This window comes from Squalius cephalus, assembly GCF_949319135.1.
Source record: "Squalius cephalus genome assembly, chromosome: 2".
NCBI classification, from domain to species: domain Eukaryota; kingdom Metazoa; phylum Chordata; class Actinopteri; order Cypriniformes; family Leuciscidae; genus Squalius; species Squalius cephalus.
Genome location: NC_137123.1, coordinates 17,558,324 through 17,575,535, shown reverse-complemented (window position 1 = coordinate 17,575,535; position 17,212 = coordinate 17,558,324). Strand labels below are relative to the sequence as shown.

The window sequence follows — 17,212 nt, the reverse complement described above, 5'->3', positions numbered from 1 at the left end:
AAAGAATCCTGTTCACATTCCATGGGTTTTTAATTTTCATAATATGATATGCCATAATATGAATTATGGTTTAAGAAAGTTAAGAAAATATTTAAAAATCATAATGCTATTAAAATGCTAGGCTATTATGCAAAGCATTTTTGTAATAGCTAGCTGTGAAACAAGTGACCATGAATTTAACTCTACAAATGTTTTAGCATGACTTCAATGAATAATTTTCTTTCTTTTTTTTCCCCCTTCTTGACAATAATGGTGTAAATATTCAATGTGTAGCCAATACAATACCATGTTTGAGACATAAATTACAGAAAGGTCTCTATATCAATTCAATTTTGTAGTGCTTAGTTAATGAAATACAAAGTACAATGAAATAAATGTAAATTAAATAATGCACACGAATAACAAATTGTATATCAGCACATAGGTTTTAAAGAAACCACAGGCTCTTAAACAGCTTTAAATTGTGTTCATTTGATTAGAAGTTAGAACTGTTTAGATACACAGTTCCTTTTAAAAAAGTTTTTTTGTTTACTAGATTAGGTTCAGAATGGAATTGGGCAAGTGACGGTAAAACACACTCCTTTTGATTCAATAAAGTTAGAAAAACCAAACAGAACAGTCATAAACAACAATGAAAACGCCCAAGAAAATGTTCATAAACAGATTAACAAACATCTTTCCAAATTTAGAAAACAGGAAAAGAAAGTTAAACACATCAGCAATAAAAACCAAAAATTAAACAAATGTGATGCTATCTAAAGTCATTTTTGCTCATGGTTGCAAAAAAATGTATAGTTGAAATGGATCATCGAAGGTCATCAGCAAAGACATTGTTTAATAAAGTGAGATTAAATACATGAAGTATATTTGTGTAATTGAACATAATTAATCATTGCAGGTTAGTGTAATATTCTGAGTTTGCATTTCACATTTTTTATTCATTTTGAGGAATATTGATCTGTTTTTGTGCAAGGGAGATGAGTAAATGTCTGCACACATTTAGTGTAGAACTAAGTAACTTGCGTTACTAGTTTGAAAAAGTAACAGCTATTTTGTTGACAATGTAAAAGTAATTTGTTACTTTACTAGTAACTTGAAAAAAGTAATCTGATTACGTAGTGTTACATGTAATGCGTTACCCCCCAACACTACAATCAGGTTACATACCTTCATGAAATTCTTAAATTAACTACTCTTTATCTTACAAGTATGCCACAATAGAGGAGTCTTACAAGCAAATGAATGTTTAAAGTTCTTTAAAGAATTAAACATCTTTCTTGAACGTAATAAAGAAGATACATTTCGCGAGGAATAGTAATAAACATACACAGATTCATTCGCGGCTCGTGTACTGTTTGTGGTGACGTCATACTCTGCGGAAATCTCGCGATATCTGTAGCCGGGCCCGTTTGCGGGAACAGTGTCAACAGAAAAGCCGGGGGCCGCGAATGACTCGTGGTGTGCTTGCTCTATTTGGGCAATATTTTGAAACTTTCCAATCAAACCTATATACTTTTTCGTCTTTTCGGACTTGTTTTTAACGGAATTACTCGTGTCCATAGCGAAATAACGGATTTAGCCAGCCAAACATGTCCCAAACAGAAATCAGCATGGAGCAGCAGGAGCCGCGGGAAGAGCCGGGCAAACTCGAGTCGGTCGGTCCGGTAGAGGTGAGCGGTTCATTTCCATCATATCACACTCATAATTACACCCCAGTTCATCAGGGACTTTAAAACACGGACTGATGGAGCTGGAAGCGAAGCGTCGACGGACCATCTGCGCGCGTCTCGTGAGAGTGCAGCTGAAAGTTTTTGTTAGCATGTATTGTTCCGGCTCTGATGAATAGATTAGGAGATCGGCGTCCATTTTCACACTCATAACAACATTTGATCACTTTTTACTCTGGTGAATTGGCAGATTTAGGGATGGAGTTATAGAGATGCCCAGTTTGATGTGTTGTTAACGTCTGAATTAACGTTAGCTTAATATGACACACAATGGTGGTGGTGTTGTTTTGTTATATTTACTTTGAATTAAGCACATTTTGCTTGTAACGTTATGGGTCAGGCAGACGATATTTTTTCTTTGTATTGCTTAAGCTGCAGTTATCCATTTGGACTCTTCTTATTGTAGACTTAATTCAAAATAAAAGTTTTCCTGTGTGACGTTGAACGGGGAATTACCCGCCACCGATTGACGCGATGTCACAAAAGTCACCGCACAATGACATTAAATTAGACGTATTTTGTTTACTTGTTAAGTATTTTTTTTAAAGCACTGTTGATAACTGCGTTTCATATCAAACCAAACTATTATTTAATTCACTGTAAAACAGAGATTCTGGTTGAGCGTTTGGAATCGCAGTAACGGTCATTAAATAACGACGCGTTTCTAATGTATGCCTTCATAACGCGATATATTTCGTAAGCAAACATTTATTTTGAGGTCATTTATATATTCATGATGTACTCCTCATAGTCGATTTTATCAAACGATTTAAACGCTATTTAAAAAATGACATCATTTTGCTCTCGTGTGTGTTTCCAAAACGTTGTCCAATCAAATGTCTTGATTGAAAAACCACTTCCCTTTAGAGCCAGCATGAATCAAACTCAACCTAATCACTGAATGCATGTTGTGGATTTTATTGTGAACGATTCACCCATGCATGTTACTGCATCTGCATCCATCAATCTTGGCTTTAAAATGTATATTTCGTCTTGCAGTTCATGCATAAAATACATTATTGTTTCTCTTTAAGGATGATGCTTCAGAAAATGGGCCCGATGAAGCATCGGATACAGCAATGGATAGTGAAGCACACTCGTCATCACCTTCCTCAGCAAAGGGAAAGGACCAGCCGGGTGGATATGAAGAAAAAGTGGTAATGCGTTTAGCCTTCCATAACAATGAAAGATACTTACAAAGGCATATTACAGTTATACAAGAAAGACCTGTAAGTAGACGTGACACGTCTATTGTTGACGGCAACTGCTATGTTTCAACAGAAAACAGACCGGACCAACAGATTCGAGTACCTCCTGAAGCAGACCGAAGTGTTTGCTCATTTCATCCAACCAGCTGCCCAGAAGACCCCGACTTCACCTCTGAAGATGAAGCCTGGTCGCCCTCGCATCAAAAAAGACGAGAAGCAGAACCTGCTCTCTGTGGGAGAGTGAGTTTTCCCACACTTTTTAAGCAGAATTGGTTTCAGAAGTGTTTTTCCCCATGCGTTTTCTTCATACAAATCATTCTGCCATTGATTAACAACCTATCATTGTAGGTCTGTCTTGAAAGGTTAAGATATTATTAAAAATATATTTCTGTGGAGAAAATTTGTGGGAATTTTACTTGACACTAAAATCTGTTCTGCTCTATTGATATTTCATGTGTATTTTAATAGTATGTAGCACGAGGTACTATTACAAGGGCTGCTTGATTAATCGAAATAAACCCAAAATCGGAATATGGCTTAGCAAACACTGTGATTTATAATTTGTAATTCTTTCAGTAACCGCCACCGTCGGACTGAGCAGGAGGAGGATGAGGAGCTGCTGAGCGAGAGCAACAAGACCACCAGCGTTTGCACACGTTTTGACGACTCGCCTTCTTGTGAGTTTTACACACAGTGAAACACATGGTCAATGTAGCATCACATAATATCAATGTCCTCTTGGTAATAAAAAGAAATAGCTTATGGCTAATGAATGTTTTTTGACAGATGTGAAAACCGGCAAACTGAGAGACTACCAAGTCCGTGGACTGAACTGGCTTATTTCCCTCTATGAGAATGGAATCAATGGTATCCTTGCTGATGAAATGGTATGACTCCGCCCATCAATTCATTTTCATTTTATTATAAAATATACAAATATATCTTTTTTTTTTTTTAAATGGTTGATTCCAAGTCTGAAAATGTCCTGTAAACTCCTATAGTTTTTGTAGGTATGTTCAGCTCTAAAATATTTCCGCAACCAGAAATTAGAAATTTCTTTTAATCAAATTTCTCACACTTCTTGTCCCATCAGGGTCTTGGTAAGACTCTTCAGACCATCTCTCTGCTGGGCTACATGAAGCACTATAGAAACATTCCTGGACCTCACATGGTTCTGGTGCCCAAATCCACCCTGTATAACTGGATGAATGAGTTCAAGCGCTGGGTTCCCTCTCTACGAGCAGTCTGCCTCATCGGGGACAGGGAAGAAAGAGTAAGTAGGGATTTGCAATGATTGTATTGTGAAGTAGGGCTGGGTTGGCTTTTTGTTCTAAGCTTCTTACCATCTAATAACTCCGTTCTGGTTGTAGACTGCTTTTGTCCGTGACACGCTGCTGCCAGGTGAATGGGATGTGTGCGTTACCTCCTATGAGATGGTCATTATCGAGAGGGCCGTCTTCAAAAAGTTCAACTGGAGATACCTGGTCATTGATGAGGCTCACCGTATCAAGAATGAGAAATCGAAGGTTTGCAGTTTGAAAAAAAATAAATAAATAAAAATAAAGCTTCTACACATATAAATATTAATGTAAACGTTTTTCTCTCAGCTTTCAGAGATTGTGCGAGAGTTCAAGACTACGAATCGATTGCTGCTGACTGGAACCCCACTGCAGAACAACCTTCATGAGCTGTGGGCGCTGCTGAACTTCCTGCTGCCGGACGTCTTCAACTCCTCAGAGGTGCCACTTTCACTCAGTTCTGTTTTGCGTTCTTTGACATCATGTTGTTCAAGGATTTTATTTAGGTTAGGTAGGGTCAACTTCATGTTTCATCAGAATCTGTTATAGATGTAACTCTGTTATTGAAGGTGTTCGTTTGGACTAAGTTTGTCTTTCCACTTTGTGCAGGATTTTGACTCCTGGTTTGACACCAATAACTGTCTGGGTGACACAAAACTGGTGGAACGTCTTCATACTGTAAGTGCAATTAAGAATAAAAATGGAAAATGTATTTTATATTAAGAAATTAAAGCCTGATTTTTGGACCCTAGTATGTATGTAGGCTTCGTTTTCTTAATGCAAAAAATAAAACACACACACACACACACACACACATATATATATACACACATTACACACAGTAGTCAACATTTAAAGTGGATCAAAACCTTTATCAAAGTGGTACATGAATTTTGAACAATACCTGTTGTCTTAAGAAAACTTTGAACTTTTTTTTGAGCCACTTCAAATGTTGACTATTTTTTGACTAATTTTTGTGTATAACATTTATTTAACATGTATTTCCTTTTTTAATTGTTAAAATATAATGATGAAAAGAATGATGGATATTTTTTTTAAGCAACTTCTTTTCAGTTTTCTTCATGTGCAGTGTGACTAATAAATGTCCTAATGATACAGGTACTTCGTCCATTCCTGCTGAGGCGTATCAAAGCTGATGTGGAGAAGTCTCTCCTCCCCAAAAAGGAAATCAAAATGTATATTGGGCTCAGCAAGATGCAGAGAGAATGGTAAATATTAATAATAATAAATGCCTAAAATATATGGTGGTTGGTTGATTTACTAGACTTTTTTTTTTTTTAAGGGCAAAATCGGGAATATGATCACAAATGTTTTTAGTCTATTGGACAAAGTGTCAGAATCAACAGAAAAATAATGACCTTTTCTTGTTCTCTTTAGGTACACCAAGATCTTGATGAAGGATATTGACATTCTGAACTCTGCGGGTAAGATGGACAAAATGCGCCTGTTGAACGTGCTGATGCAGCTCAGGAAATGCTGCAACCACCCCTACTTGTTTGATGGGGCGGAGCCGGGTCCACCCTACACCACTGACCTCCACCTGGTGGTCAACGGTGGGAAGATGGTGGTGCTGGACAAGCTGCTACCCAAGCTGAAAGAGCAAGGTGACCACTTTGTTGCTGGAAGTATTTTGCCAATGTAAACATTGGAATGGTCTTGACATGTTGCTTTGAACATTGCTCTGTTTTCTTCCTGCAGGGTCCCGTGTGCTGATCTTCAGTCAGATGACCAGGGTGCTGGACATTCTGGAGGATTATTGTATGTGGCGTAACTATGCTTACTGTCGTCTGGATGGACAGACTCCTCACGAGGAGCGACAGGTATGAAAGTGATTTTCTCAAATGTGACCCTGGATCACAAAACCAGTCACATGTCGCAAGGGTATATTTGTGGCAGTAGCCAACAATACATTGTATGGGTCAAAATTATAGATTTTTCTTTCATGCCAAAAATCATATAGGATATTAAGTAAAGATCATGTTCCTTGAAGATATTTAGTAAATTTCCTACCGTAAATATATAAAACATTTATTTTTGTGAGTGAATGCAGCACAATCGCCAACATAAATGGACAACTTTAAAGGAGATTTTCTCAATGTTTTGATTTTTTTGCGCCCTCAGATTCCAGATTTTCAATAGTTGTGTCTCGGCCAAATATTGTCCTATCCTAACAAACCACACATCAATGGAAAGCTTATTTATTCAGCTTTCAGATGATGTATAAATCTCAATTACGAAAAATTGACCCATGTGACTGGTTTTGTCGTCCAGGGTCACATATGATGTGCTATCTTGAGTGCGTGTTTGCGTATGCATTTCAAAGTATTTTGCTTTTCTCTTTGTACAGCAGAACAGTTTAGTATTAAATAAGCACCAATGATTGAGGATAAAATCTGTAACATTCGTCTCATCTCCTCAGGTTTCCATCAATGCCTTCAATGAGCCCAACAGCTCAAAGTTTCTGTTCATGTTGAGCACCAGAGCGGGAGGTCTCGGGATCAATCTGGCCACCGCTGATGTCGTCATCATCTACGACTCTGACTGGAATCCTCAAGTGGATCTTCAGGCTATGGTCAATATTCATGCTGGCATCTTTTTTCTACAAGTTTACTCAATGTATTTGTTGTTGCTTTGATGTTTGGACTCATGGGTAGCACCTTGCATTCTCCTTTCATCAGACTTGTTGATTTATTAAAAAGTACTTTTCTTCGAAGCAGCATCAAACCTCTTCTGGTGTGGAATTTTAATTCATTTTCATTGGATCTTCTCTGTTCAGGATCGTGCCCACAGGATTGGTCAAAAGAAACAGGTGCGCGTGTTCCGATTCATCACGGAAAATACAGTTGAGGAAAGAATCGTGGAGCGTGCAGAAATGAAGCTCCGCTTGGACTCCATTGTCATTCAACAAGGTAAGACGTGAAACAAACATCATCAGCTACTTAAGTTATTAATATTTGTAATAAATAAAAATATATTCTAATGAATGTAATCACAAAAATCTTTTTATTTAAATTTATTTTTCATAACATAATTATTTCACCATTTTATTGAATGATTTTAAACATTAATTCTATTGCTTTCCAATTTAATTAAGTAGAGTTTAAGAAAAGTTTATTTTACTTCATACTTCAATTTTCATTTACTTAAATGATTGCTTTATACTTTATTTTATATACATTTATTATTTTGTAGTTTAATTAAATAATTATGAAATACACCCACACAAATAAATACTCCAACTTTATTCATATTTATAAAAATGGTTAGACATCTTTTTTTCAAAAAATTTAATCATGTTTTGAAAATGTTAGCTTTTTAAATTACTTCATATACTTCAATATTATTTATTTTATATATTTATGATTTTGTCATTTTATTTTAAATTATGAAAAGTAAACACACACTATATATATATATATATATATATATATAATGTATATATAATTTTTATTTATTGATTAATTTTAAACATTTGTACTATTGCTTCCCTACAGGCAGGTTGGTCGATCCAAACATGAGCAAACTGGGCAAAGATGAGATGCTGTCCATCATTCGCCATGGTGCCACTCACGTGTTCGCCTCCAAGGAGAGTGAGATCACAGATGAAGACATTGATGCCATCTTGGAGAGAGGAGAGAAGAAGGTATGACCTTTAATCTTAGGAAACTGCCTCGCTGAACAGAAGTATAAAAATGAGCACAATGTTTCAGTTCATTCAGAGCAATGCTCTTTATGACACTTCTAATCTTCGTTTCAGACCATGGAGATGAAGGAAAAGCTGGCCAATCTTGGAGAAAGCTCGCTGAAAAACTTCACCATGGACACCGAGAACAGCGTGTACAACTTTGAGGGTGAAGATTACAGAGAAAAGAAAAAGGTAATACATTACAAACTGCAACATGCACATTGTACATGTGCAACATGTAAATGTGATATACTGATGTGAACTCTCCTCCTCCGCAGGTCATCACTAACTGGATTGAGCCACCCAAGAGAGAGCGCAAGGCGAACTACGCCGTGGATGCGTACTTCAGAGAGGCCCTGCGTGTCAGCGAGCCCAAAGCACCAAAGGTATTATTAGTTCTTCCACTGTTGACCGTAATGGCCGTTTGAATTGGAAGCCTCTTCTCTAGAGCTTTCCTAATGGACTTTTTTTTTCTGATTCCTTCAGGCTCCTCGTCCTCCCAAACAGCCCAATGTTCAAGACTTCCAGTTTTTCCCCCCTCGGCTGTTCGAGCTGCTGGAGAAGGAGATCCTATATTACAGGAAGACTATTGGCTACAAGGTGTGTTTGTGTTGAAGTTCAAGTTTGGGGTCAAGGTACACTACCATTCAAATGTCTTTTGAATGAAAGAAGTCTTTTCTGCTCACCAAGGCTGCATTTATTTAAAAATACTGTAATATTGTGAAATATTACAATTTAATATATCTGTTTTCTATGTAAATATGTTAAAATTGCTGTGATCCGAAGCTGAATTTTCAGCATCATTACTCCAGTCTTCAGTGTCACATGATGATCCTTCAGAAATGATTCTAATATGCTGATTTGATGCTCAAGAAACATTTCTGATTATCATCAATGATTAAAACAGTTTTGTTGTAAATTTCTGTGGAAACGGTGATGCATTTTTTTCAGGATTCTTTGATGAACAAAGTACAAAAGAACAGCATTTATTTGAAATAAATCTTTTGAAACATATCTTTACTGTCAATTTTGATCAGGTGAATGTGTCCTTACTGAATAAAAAGCATTAATTTTTTCTTCAAAAAAAAGTCTTACTGACATTTGAATGATACCTTACTTTCTTAATACACACTCTGAGTCTTATTGTGAATGAGTCATCAGTGTTGCTCGAAAAAAAAAAATATTTTACTCACAAATATGATTCGTTACAAAAGTAAAATGGATTTGAAATGAAGTTTCATGTTGACATTCAGTATGTCCAGATTGTCCACACATTAACATGCAGTTTAGTGAAGCGGTGAATAATGCAATCATCCCTTCTGATGTTCCTAATGTATAATGTCTCTGTGCTAACAGGTGCCAAGAAACCCTGATCTGCCCAACTCAGCCCAAATGCAGAAAGAGGAACAGGCCAAGATCGACGAAGCTGAACCACTTAATGAGGAAGAGCTGGAGGAGAAGGAGAACCTCCTCTCACAGGTAAATCCCATCAGGGACTTCATGTGCCAACCCAGTGGACTGCACTTCCCTATCTTCTCATTCTTACATGTCACCTTTAAGTATAATTAATCCCACTGCATTAACATGAAACTTCTTCTACTAATCTAAATTGTGCCCTCATGAGAAGATGTTTGTGTACTGGTGTTCATTCGTTATGTCCTCTATATCCAGGGTTTTACCATTTGGACCAAGCGTGACTTTAACCAGTTCATCAAGGCCAATGAGAAGTGGGGAAGAGATGACATCGAGAACATCGCCCGGGAGGTCGAAGGCAAAACCCCAGAGGAGGTCATGGAATATTCTGGTATGTTGAAACGCTGCCTGTTGCTGAAACACTGCCTGTCGTATACAGGAAGCGTATGATTGAGGTGTGTTGTCTTTGTGTGCAGCTGTGTTCTGGGAGCGCTGCAATGAGCTGCAGGACATTGAGAAGATCATGGCTCAGATCGAGAGAGGAGAGGCCAGAATCCAGAGGAGAATCAGCATCAAGAAAGCACTGGACTCTAAAGTGAGCCACACTACATAATGAACATGCATGGGATTGTTATCGTATAATGTAGTCTAGATGTCTTATTACAAATTGTCTGGATGCTTCTTTTCCATCAACCGGTTGAATTGAACAACACTGTGTGTGTGTGTGCTGCTTAAAGGAGGCATGCGTAATCTAATGTAAACATCCTTAACTTGGATGTGAAGTCACATCCGAAATCGCATGTTGTGTAGTAGGTACTACATTTGTTTTGAAACTTTTCATCCCTTAAAGTAAATCAGACGTACTACATCCGCATTGTTGTCACTGTTATGTGACCTATGGCGTCAGTAGAGTTTCTTCACTGCCATTCATTAATCCTCTCCCATGGCCTCATGGGATAGTGAAGTGTCCATTGTATGCACACTTCAGAATCACGCTGGAAGTAGTAGGTCATCCGAGGACAATTTACCTATTGTTTTATGAATACTATGAATTCAGACATGCTACTCAGCACACATACTGTTTTTCACCTGCTATATAGTATGGAAGTAGGCATATATTCGGACGCAGTGATGGCGAAACGAGTGGAGACTGGTTGAATAAAAATGCATTTTCAATTTTTGACAGTAGGTGGCGCTTGGAGAAAACCGACTGCTACTTTGTTTCTGATACTGCTTGTCATTGACAAGTCAAACAGTATTTACATGATTTTTTGTATTCACTAAAAGTTCTTAAAGACTTTATTTATTTCCAAACATTTGCTTTCACAAATATTTTCACATTTTACTCTGGACTAAAACATGCCAGATATCTGAAAAGGATCTCATTCTTTATTATAGTTCTTTAAACATTTGTTTACTGCATGTTTTGTTCCATTTAAATGTTCAGTTGCTTTCGTTGTAAGAAAAAGTTATTAAATGAATAAGAGGACGACACTTAAGTTCCTGTTACTTCAATTCCACAATATCTCTAAAAGCTTTAGCTATTCTCTATATTGTTTCTCTCTCCAGATTGGCCGTTATAAGGCGCCGTTCCATCAGCTCAGGATCTCGTATGGCACAAACAAAGGGAAGAACTACACCGAGGAGGAGGACAGATTTCTCATCTGCATGCTGCACAAACTGGGCTTCGACAAGGAGAGCGTTTATGATGAGCTGCGCCAGTGCATTCGCAACTCGCCCCAGTTCCGCTTTGATTGGTTCCTCAAGTCCCGCACGGCCATGGTGAGATTCATCAGGTTTCATTTCCATTATAAGTGGCTTTTTTATAATTGCCTTTTATTGAATAGAGGTGGGAATCTTCAGTCACCTCACGATCCGATCCGATTCCGATTCTGGGAGTCACGATCCGATTCCAGAACGATTCTTTATCTACCCCCCCCCCCCCCCCCCCCCATTAATTCATTAGTTTACATAAGTAATTAAGTAGTCTATTTTTTTTATAATTACAAATAAAATAAATAAAACATTAAAACAGTTTTATTTTAAGAATTTTAAACTAATATAACTTCAAACCATATAAATAGCAAATAATAAAGAGAAGCATAGAAACAAATGACAAAGAAACAGAAGAGTGCTTTCAGTATTTAAGATTATCTGAACATTTTCCATTCAAGAACTGTGAGTGATTTATTTTCATCATACTTTTGTTTTTTACTTTGACATCTTATTAGACTGAGATATCTTAGATATCTATTTAGCTGCATTCACGCTCGGATCTCTTTTTAAATACAAGTAGTAATGTGGTTTGTCCTCACCGTTTAATCCCTTAAGACATAACTTGCTGTGTTTACGTTCATTTTGCACAAGTATATTAAACCACTTACACGGAGTCGCACAGCCGCATGCGCGAGCAGTCAACACAAAGCGCGCATCAGCATTTGAAACTGAAAGCAGCCTTCTGTTAGCGAGGTTCATATTTTAAATATATAAGTCCACTGCATTCCAAACCACATAAACGATGACTTCGTAGAGCATTTTTAAGGAGAATATCGACGCGCGAGACAGCACACTTCAAGTGTAACATCAAACATGCGCGTCTCTCACAGCGCATCCTGTACAATGAAGCCTGTAAATGTCCTTATAATTCGTTTCAACCTTACGGAACTTTATTAAATATTATTTTACTGAAGGTACGTGTGTGGGGAATTGTTAGCAAGCAGAAGACGGGTGTTTCTAAAGCAAACTCTGCGTCATCGCACATCTGGTTATAAACTAAGCTCAGAATCGATTCTGAAATTCTCAGAATCGATCCAGAATCGTTGGAGAGAGAATCGCGATGCATCGATGGATCGATTTTTTTCTCCCACCACTATTATTGAATGTATATGTGTTGTCTTGTCAAAGACTCAAAGACTCAAATTTAACCAGTTACAATCAGACTACTATAGACTTGTTACTAATACAGTTTTATCAGCATCAACAAAAGCTATTTTAAACAGCCAAGGTGAAACAGAAGATGCATCTGACATGGCATTTGTGTTTATTTACAGACTGTTTAATGCTGCTTACATGCATTTACACAACAATAATTGCATAATGCAAATAAATGAAATTATGAATTAAAAAAAGAGGGCTGCAATAGTGGCACAATCATTGTCGATTATTGCTCTTGATTTTGATTGCTGATTTAATGCATTTGGGGAAACGGATTCTGTTCCTATTTAAGTATGAACTTTCAGAAAGTCCTAACTCGGTTCTGTATATGTGTTTATGTGACCACAGGAGCTCCAGAGGAGATGTAACACACTCATCACGCTCATTGAACGTGAGAACATGGAGTTGGAGGAGCGAGAGAAAGCAGAGAAGAAGAAGAGAGGCCCTCGCACGTCTTCGGTGAGCTTGTGCCAGTCATGTTCTTCATCACAGCAGCTGCTGGAAATATTGAAGATGAGCTCATCAGTTGGAGAGTAATATTTAATGACCTGTTCCTCTTTCCCCGTAGGCCCAGAAACGCAAGCAGGACGGGACGCCTGATGGACGTGGCCGCAGGAAAAAGCTCAAACTGTGAACGGCCAGGCGTCACGCCTCTCTCGGCGAGGACCTTCAGTACAGCAATATACTTGCAATTATTGTTACGGGTTATGGATTTGCAGCACTGAACCTCGCCTCCAAGTAGCTTGACCTTTTCAACAAGGTGTAGAGTTGTAAATTAGATCTCTCTTTTAGTTATATAATGTACTACGGCTGTGCTGTCAGTTGTGTTTTGTATTTATGCCAACTTTTTTTTTTTTTTTTTACCACATTCCATTTGCTTGTATCAATTTGATTTGCCGTCTTTCCTCTCATTATAAGCATCTTCATGATTGTCTCTGTACCCTCAGTTGAATAGTCAATTGGAACATGACTAATAAATGATGTTTTTTATAAACACTGCTCCGTATATTTCCTCCAAATAAATGTAATCTCTTCAGCTTGTATATTAATGTTAGTATAATTAATTAGTATTTTTATGCATATCCAACAATACACTGAGTTTTGCAAAGTTTGGGTCTTGCTTAAGAAAAATCCTCTCAAGGAAGAAAAATCAAGCATTTTTTTTTTTTTTTTTTATAAACCAAAATGGTTAAATTCTTGTAAAAAGTCTTACCTAATGTAATTCATAAGGAAATGTTAACAGATAAAGTTGGGTAAAAAAAGTAAACCGAGTACAAACGTTAATTTTTTGTTAATAACGTTGTCAATTTTATCCCTTAAATGTTTGATCACCAAAATGACATATTTAAACTTTTTCATTGAAACAAATTTCTTCATGCCTTAAAATAGCTTAAATGTAACTCTACACCCTTGCCTCATTTAGTATATGCGGTTGTATGAATATATAATGATTAAAAATCCTTGCAAAATAAATAACAAATAGGCCTATAAATAAATAAATTGGCAGTAGAAGGCTTCTTTTCACTCAAGCAGAAATTATACTGGTGTCTCCAAGCATTTTTAAATGTTTTTAAAAATATTAGCTATTGTCATGAATGATGATGGTGTGTGTGTGTGTGTGTGTGTGTGTGTGTATTTGTGTAATATCTGGAAATAATCTCTTCTGATATGGAAATCGTGTGTGGTTGATGCAGAAGGTGGCGCTGTTGCTGTTTTTATGGAAACACAGCAGCAGTTTGTCATGGTTAACTACTGTAGTGCTATTGAAGATGGCCTGCAGTAAAAGCACAGTAGCATTAAGAAGAAATAAAAGAAGAAAAAGAGAGATACCTTTATAGTTTCAACATTACTTGTTCTTCAGCTGTTCAGTATCAGCTTGGTTTTTGACCACTGGGAATGTATACAATTTAACAATTTACTCTAAGAGCTCTTTTGAGATCCAAATATCTCTGGAATTGAGACATATAGGCCCCAAACAAACCAAAAAAAAAAGTTTGTTAAAAACCAAAATCTAAAATCTAACCCCCCCCCCCATTTTTAGCTGTCACCATTGGCATATAATGCAACACAGATTGCTTAAGTCAACAGATTTTACTAACAGACCTACCAATTTCTGTGTAAAAATAAAAATAATGATGCTGCCATTTTTCTAAAGTCATTTTTACACCTGGTAATTTGGCTCCAAAACTCAGTTGAAAATTGTCATTTTGACCCCCCTTTACAAAGCAGTGGACCACTCAGTAAATAAACATCTGTGACATTTAATGTTTTGGCTTTCTCCACTATTTATGTTTATCTTTCTTCAGAAAAAATATGAACAAAATAAAAAATTTGAGCCGGGGACATTTCTGAAATTTGGTTGATTTGACATTGCTGTATGTTGTAGCTCTTTTGCTCTTTAAAGTCCCCCTGCAGTCAATACTTTTAACCTCTAAAAATCATATTTGATCACCAAAATATTCAAGAGTTTCTTGAAAAAAAAAACTTCATGCCACAAAATAGCTTGAAAGTAACTCTACACCCTTGCCTCATTTAGTATAGGCGGTTCTATGAATATGCAAATGAGCCCCACCTCCACTCACTCACACGAGCTCAGAGATCCACTCGTTGACGATCACAAGTTGATCTGATTGGTTACACGGTAGTTTGTGACGTCAGAAACACCAGCGATTGCAGTTTTAAAAGGGTGGTTGAATATGATTTCACTTTTCTAACTTTAGTTAGTGTGTAATGTTGTTGTTTGAGCATAAGCAACATCTGCAAAGTTACGACGCGTAAAGTTCAAAGCAAAGGGAGATATTTTCTTTTAAAGAAATTGCTTTTTAAGGACTACAACAAACGGCTGGTAGAGACTACACGACATTCCTCCCGGGTTAGTGACATCACTAACCCTAGAATTTACATAAATCCCGCCCCCTGGAACACGATTTATAGATTATCAAGACAGAATATGTTAATCAATGACTAGAAGATTACTACACATATAAGCTACAATAATTCATCAACTAAACATTCAGAAATGTCCCGTTGCATTCTACATGTCACTTAGAAATTTTGCATGTCTGTGTGAGGTAAAAGGACACAAACTGTTGAAGCTCCGCCCCCTGTGCCGGGAGCAGCAGCTCATTTGCATTTAAAGGGACACACACAAAAACGGTGCGTTTTTGCTCACCCTCAATAAGTGACAATTTTAACATGCTATATAAAATTATATTTTACATCTTGTGAAAAGGGTATTATACCACCCCTTTAAGGAGAAAATACTCAGCAATGGTGTTGACTTATGAATTTGCGCAAGGTTTGTCTTGAAGCACGTTAAAAACACCACAAAGAAATATAAACAACATATAAAAGCTTGATTTTCACCACAGGGGAACTTTAACAGTAATTCATGCATGTTTTCTGTAAATAAATCTGTAAATATCTGGTCTTTGAAAAAAATATATCTACAATAAAGGAGGTTTGCTATCAGTCTTTTCCGGGTTTTGTGATTGTGATTGCCTGTTAATCGTGTGAATTGCAAGTGTGAGGAATCGATTGGACAGTTGAGACGAATAAGCCTGTGGAACATCGTTGTCTCTCATTACATTGAAGGTGAATGTCTGAATAAAGCCAGCAGAAGCCATTAAATCGCTCCTCATTGAGGATGTGAACGAGATTAAAGATTAAAGAAGCTGCACAGAACTGATGGTGAATGAATGGTAAAAGGAGGACGCATTGATCCAACACACATACGCAATGTATCACTGACCGTTTGTCTGTTTCTGATGGTGTTCTGTGCATTAACTGAGGCTGAAGAAGAAAACAGCAGGAATCAGGAATTTGGAGCAGTTATCATGATCAGTGTTGTTTTGTCGTCTGTTATATTGTTGGTATTGGGATATCTGATCCCATTCCCAGCAACTGTTTTATGTGTTTAAAATGCTCTGATATATTTCACATTCAAATCGGGCCGCTTTTTTAGTCAACGCTGTTAATGTGAATGTTGTTAAAAGAGTCTCACTCTTCCTGTGTGTATCATCTGTCGCCGTTTCTGCACTTTTCCCACATTCTCCTCATCCTGACCGAGACATTTCTTCCTCTTATCTTGTTTACAGTCACCTGGGCTTGTGAATAATGCAGTGTGTCCGTTGCGTGCGTTGCTTTGAAAGCTTATTTGCCAAGAGCGTCCTCAAATCTTTGGTGGACCACATGTGCCTTTTAAAAACAAGCTGTAAAAAGCCTTCAGACTCCCCTGTTGGACCCTCTGGCATCCTCTCTGGCCACTTTCTGTGTTTAATCGCAGTCTGGCTGGAGGCGAAGAGCCGAAGCCCCGAGGTGTTCAGCCACGAGCCTCAGATGTTGCAGACTGAACGCGTTGAGCAGTTTTGGGTTGAGCTTTTGGTGCTAAGTGTTTGCTGAGTGATCTCTGTGTGTGTTTTAACATTCAGTCTTCAGTTGATGGAATTTTTGAAGTTTAGTCTCAACGGTCTATCTATCTATCTATCTATCTATCTATCTATCTATCTATCTATCTATCTATCTATCTATCTATCTATCTATCTATCTATCTATCTATCTATTTATCTATCTATCTATCTATCTATTTCCTTTCTGTATTCGCTATCTATCTATTTCCTTTCTGAATTCGGTTTTCAACTTAGGACACATCCCTAGCAACCGCATAGCAACACCCTAGCAACCACCCAAAATACCCTACCAACTGCACAGCAAACAATTTTTTCACTGTCAAACTTTGCACTTTTAAAATTGATTCAAACTTAAAACCTTCAAGCTTTTTAAACTCTCTTTCTCTATCTAAACTATTTCACACCTCAAGCTTTTACAGTTACTTCAAACTTTCAGACTTTCTCAAGCCAACATCAAAGTTTGTTCACAATCTTTACAAATCTAGTTATTTACATAATATCATTTTATATGTTTAAT

At 37.2% G+C, this 17,212-nt stretch overlaps 1 protein-coding gene across 1 annotated transcript; it reads left to right on the top strand.

The window, feature by feature from the left end:
* Positions 1-1,395: 1,395 nt before the first annotated feature.
* On the top strand, positions 1,396-13,391 carry smarca5 (SNF2 related chromatin remodeling ATPase 5). The gene is made up of 24 exons (XM_079847395.1): positions 1,396-1,670; positions 2,762-2,884; positions 3,009-3,175; positions 3,512-3,612; positions 3,722-3,822; positions 4,029-4,208; positions 4,306-4,461; positions 4,543-4,674; positions 4,843-4,911; positions 5,353-5,462; positions 5,632-5,858; positions 5,953-6,074; positions 6,674-6,826; positions 7,031-7,163; positions 7,749-7,897; positions 8,012-8,131; positions 8,218-8,325; positions 8,426-8,539; positions 9,296-9,418; positions 9,611-9,743; positions 9,829-9,947; positions 10,922-11,134; positions 12,635-12,745; positions 12,855-13,391. The coding sequence occupies exons 1-24, from the start codon at positions 1,590-1,592 to the stop codon at positions 12,918-12,920; spliced, it is 3,111 nt and encodes a 1,036-aa protein (XP_079703521.1). The 5' UTR covers positions 1,396-1,589; the 3' UTR covers positions 12,921-13,391.
* The last annotated feature ends 3,821 nt before the right edge of the window (positions 13,392-17,212 follow it).

Excerpts from the sequence above, each read along its gene's own strand:
- smarca5 (XM_079847395.1), top strand. The coding sequence starts at position 1,590 with ATGTCCCAAACAGAAATCAGCATGGAGCAGCAGGAGCCGCGGGAAGAG. Across the intron at positions 1,671-2,761 it reads AGTCGGTCGGTCCGGTAGAG|GATGATGCTTCAGAAAATGG; the intron begins GTGAGCGGTTCA and ends TTTCTCTTTAAG. Across the intron at positions 12,746-12,854 it reads GAGGCCCTCGCACGTCTTCG|GCCCAGAAACGCAAGCAGGA; the intron begins GTGAGCTTGTGC and ends CTTTCCCCGTAG.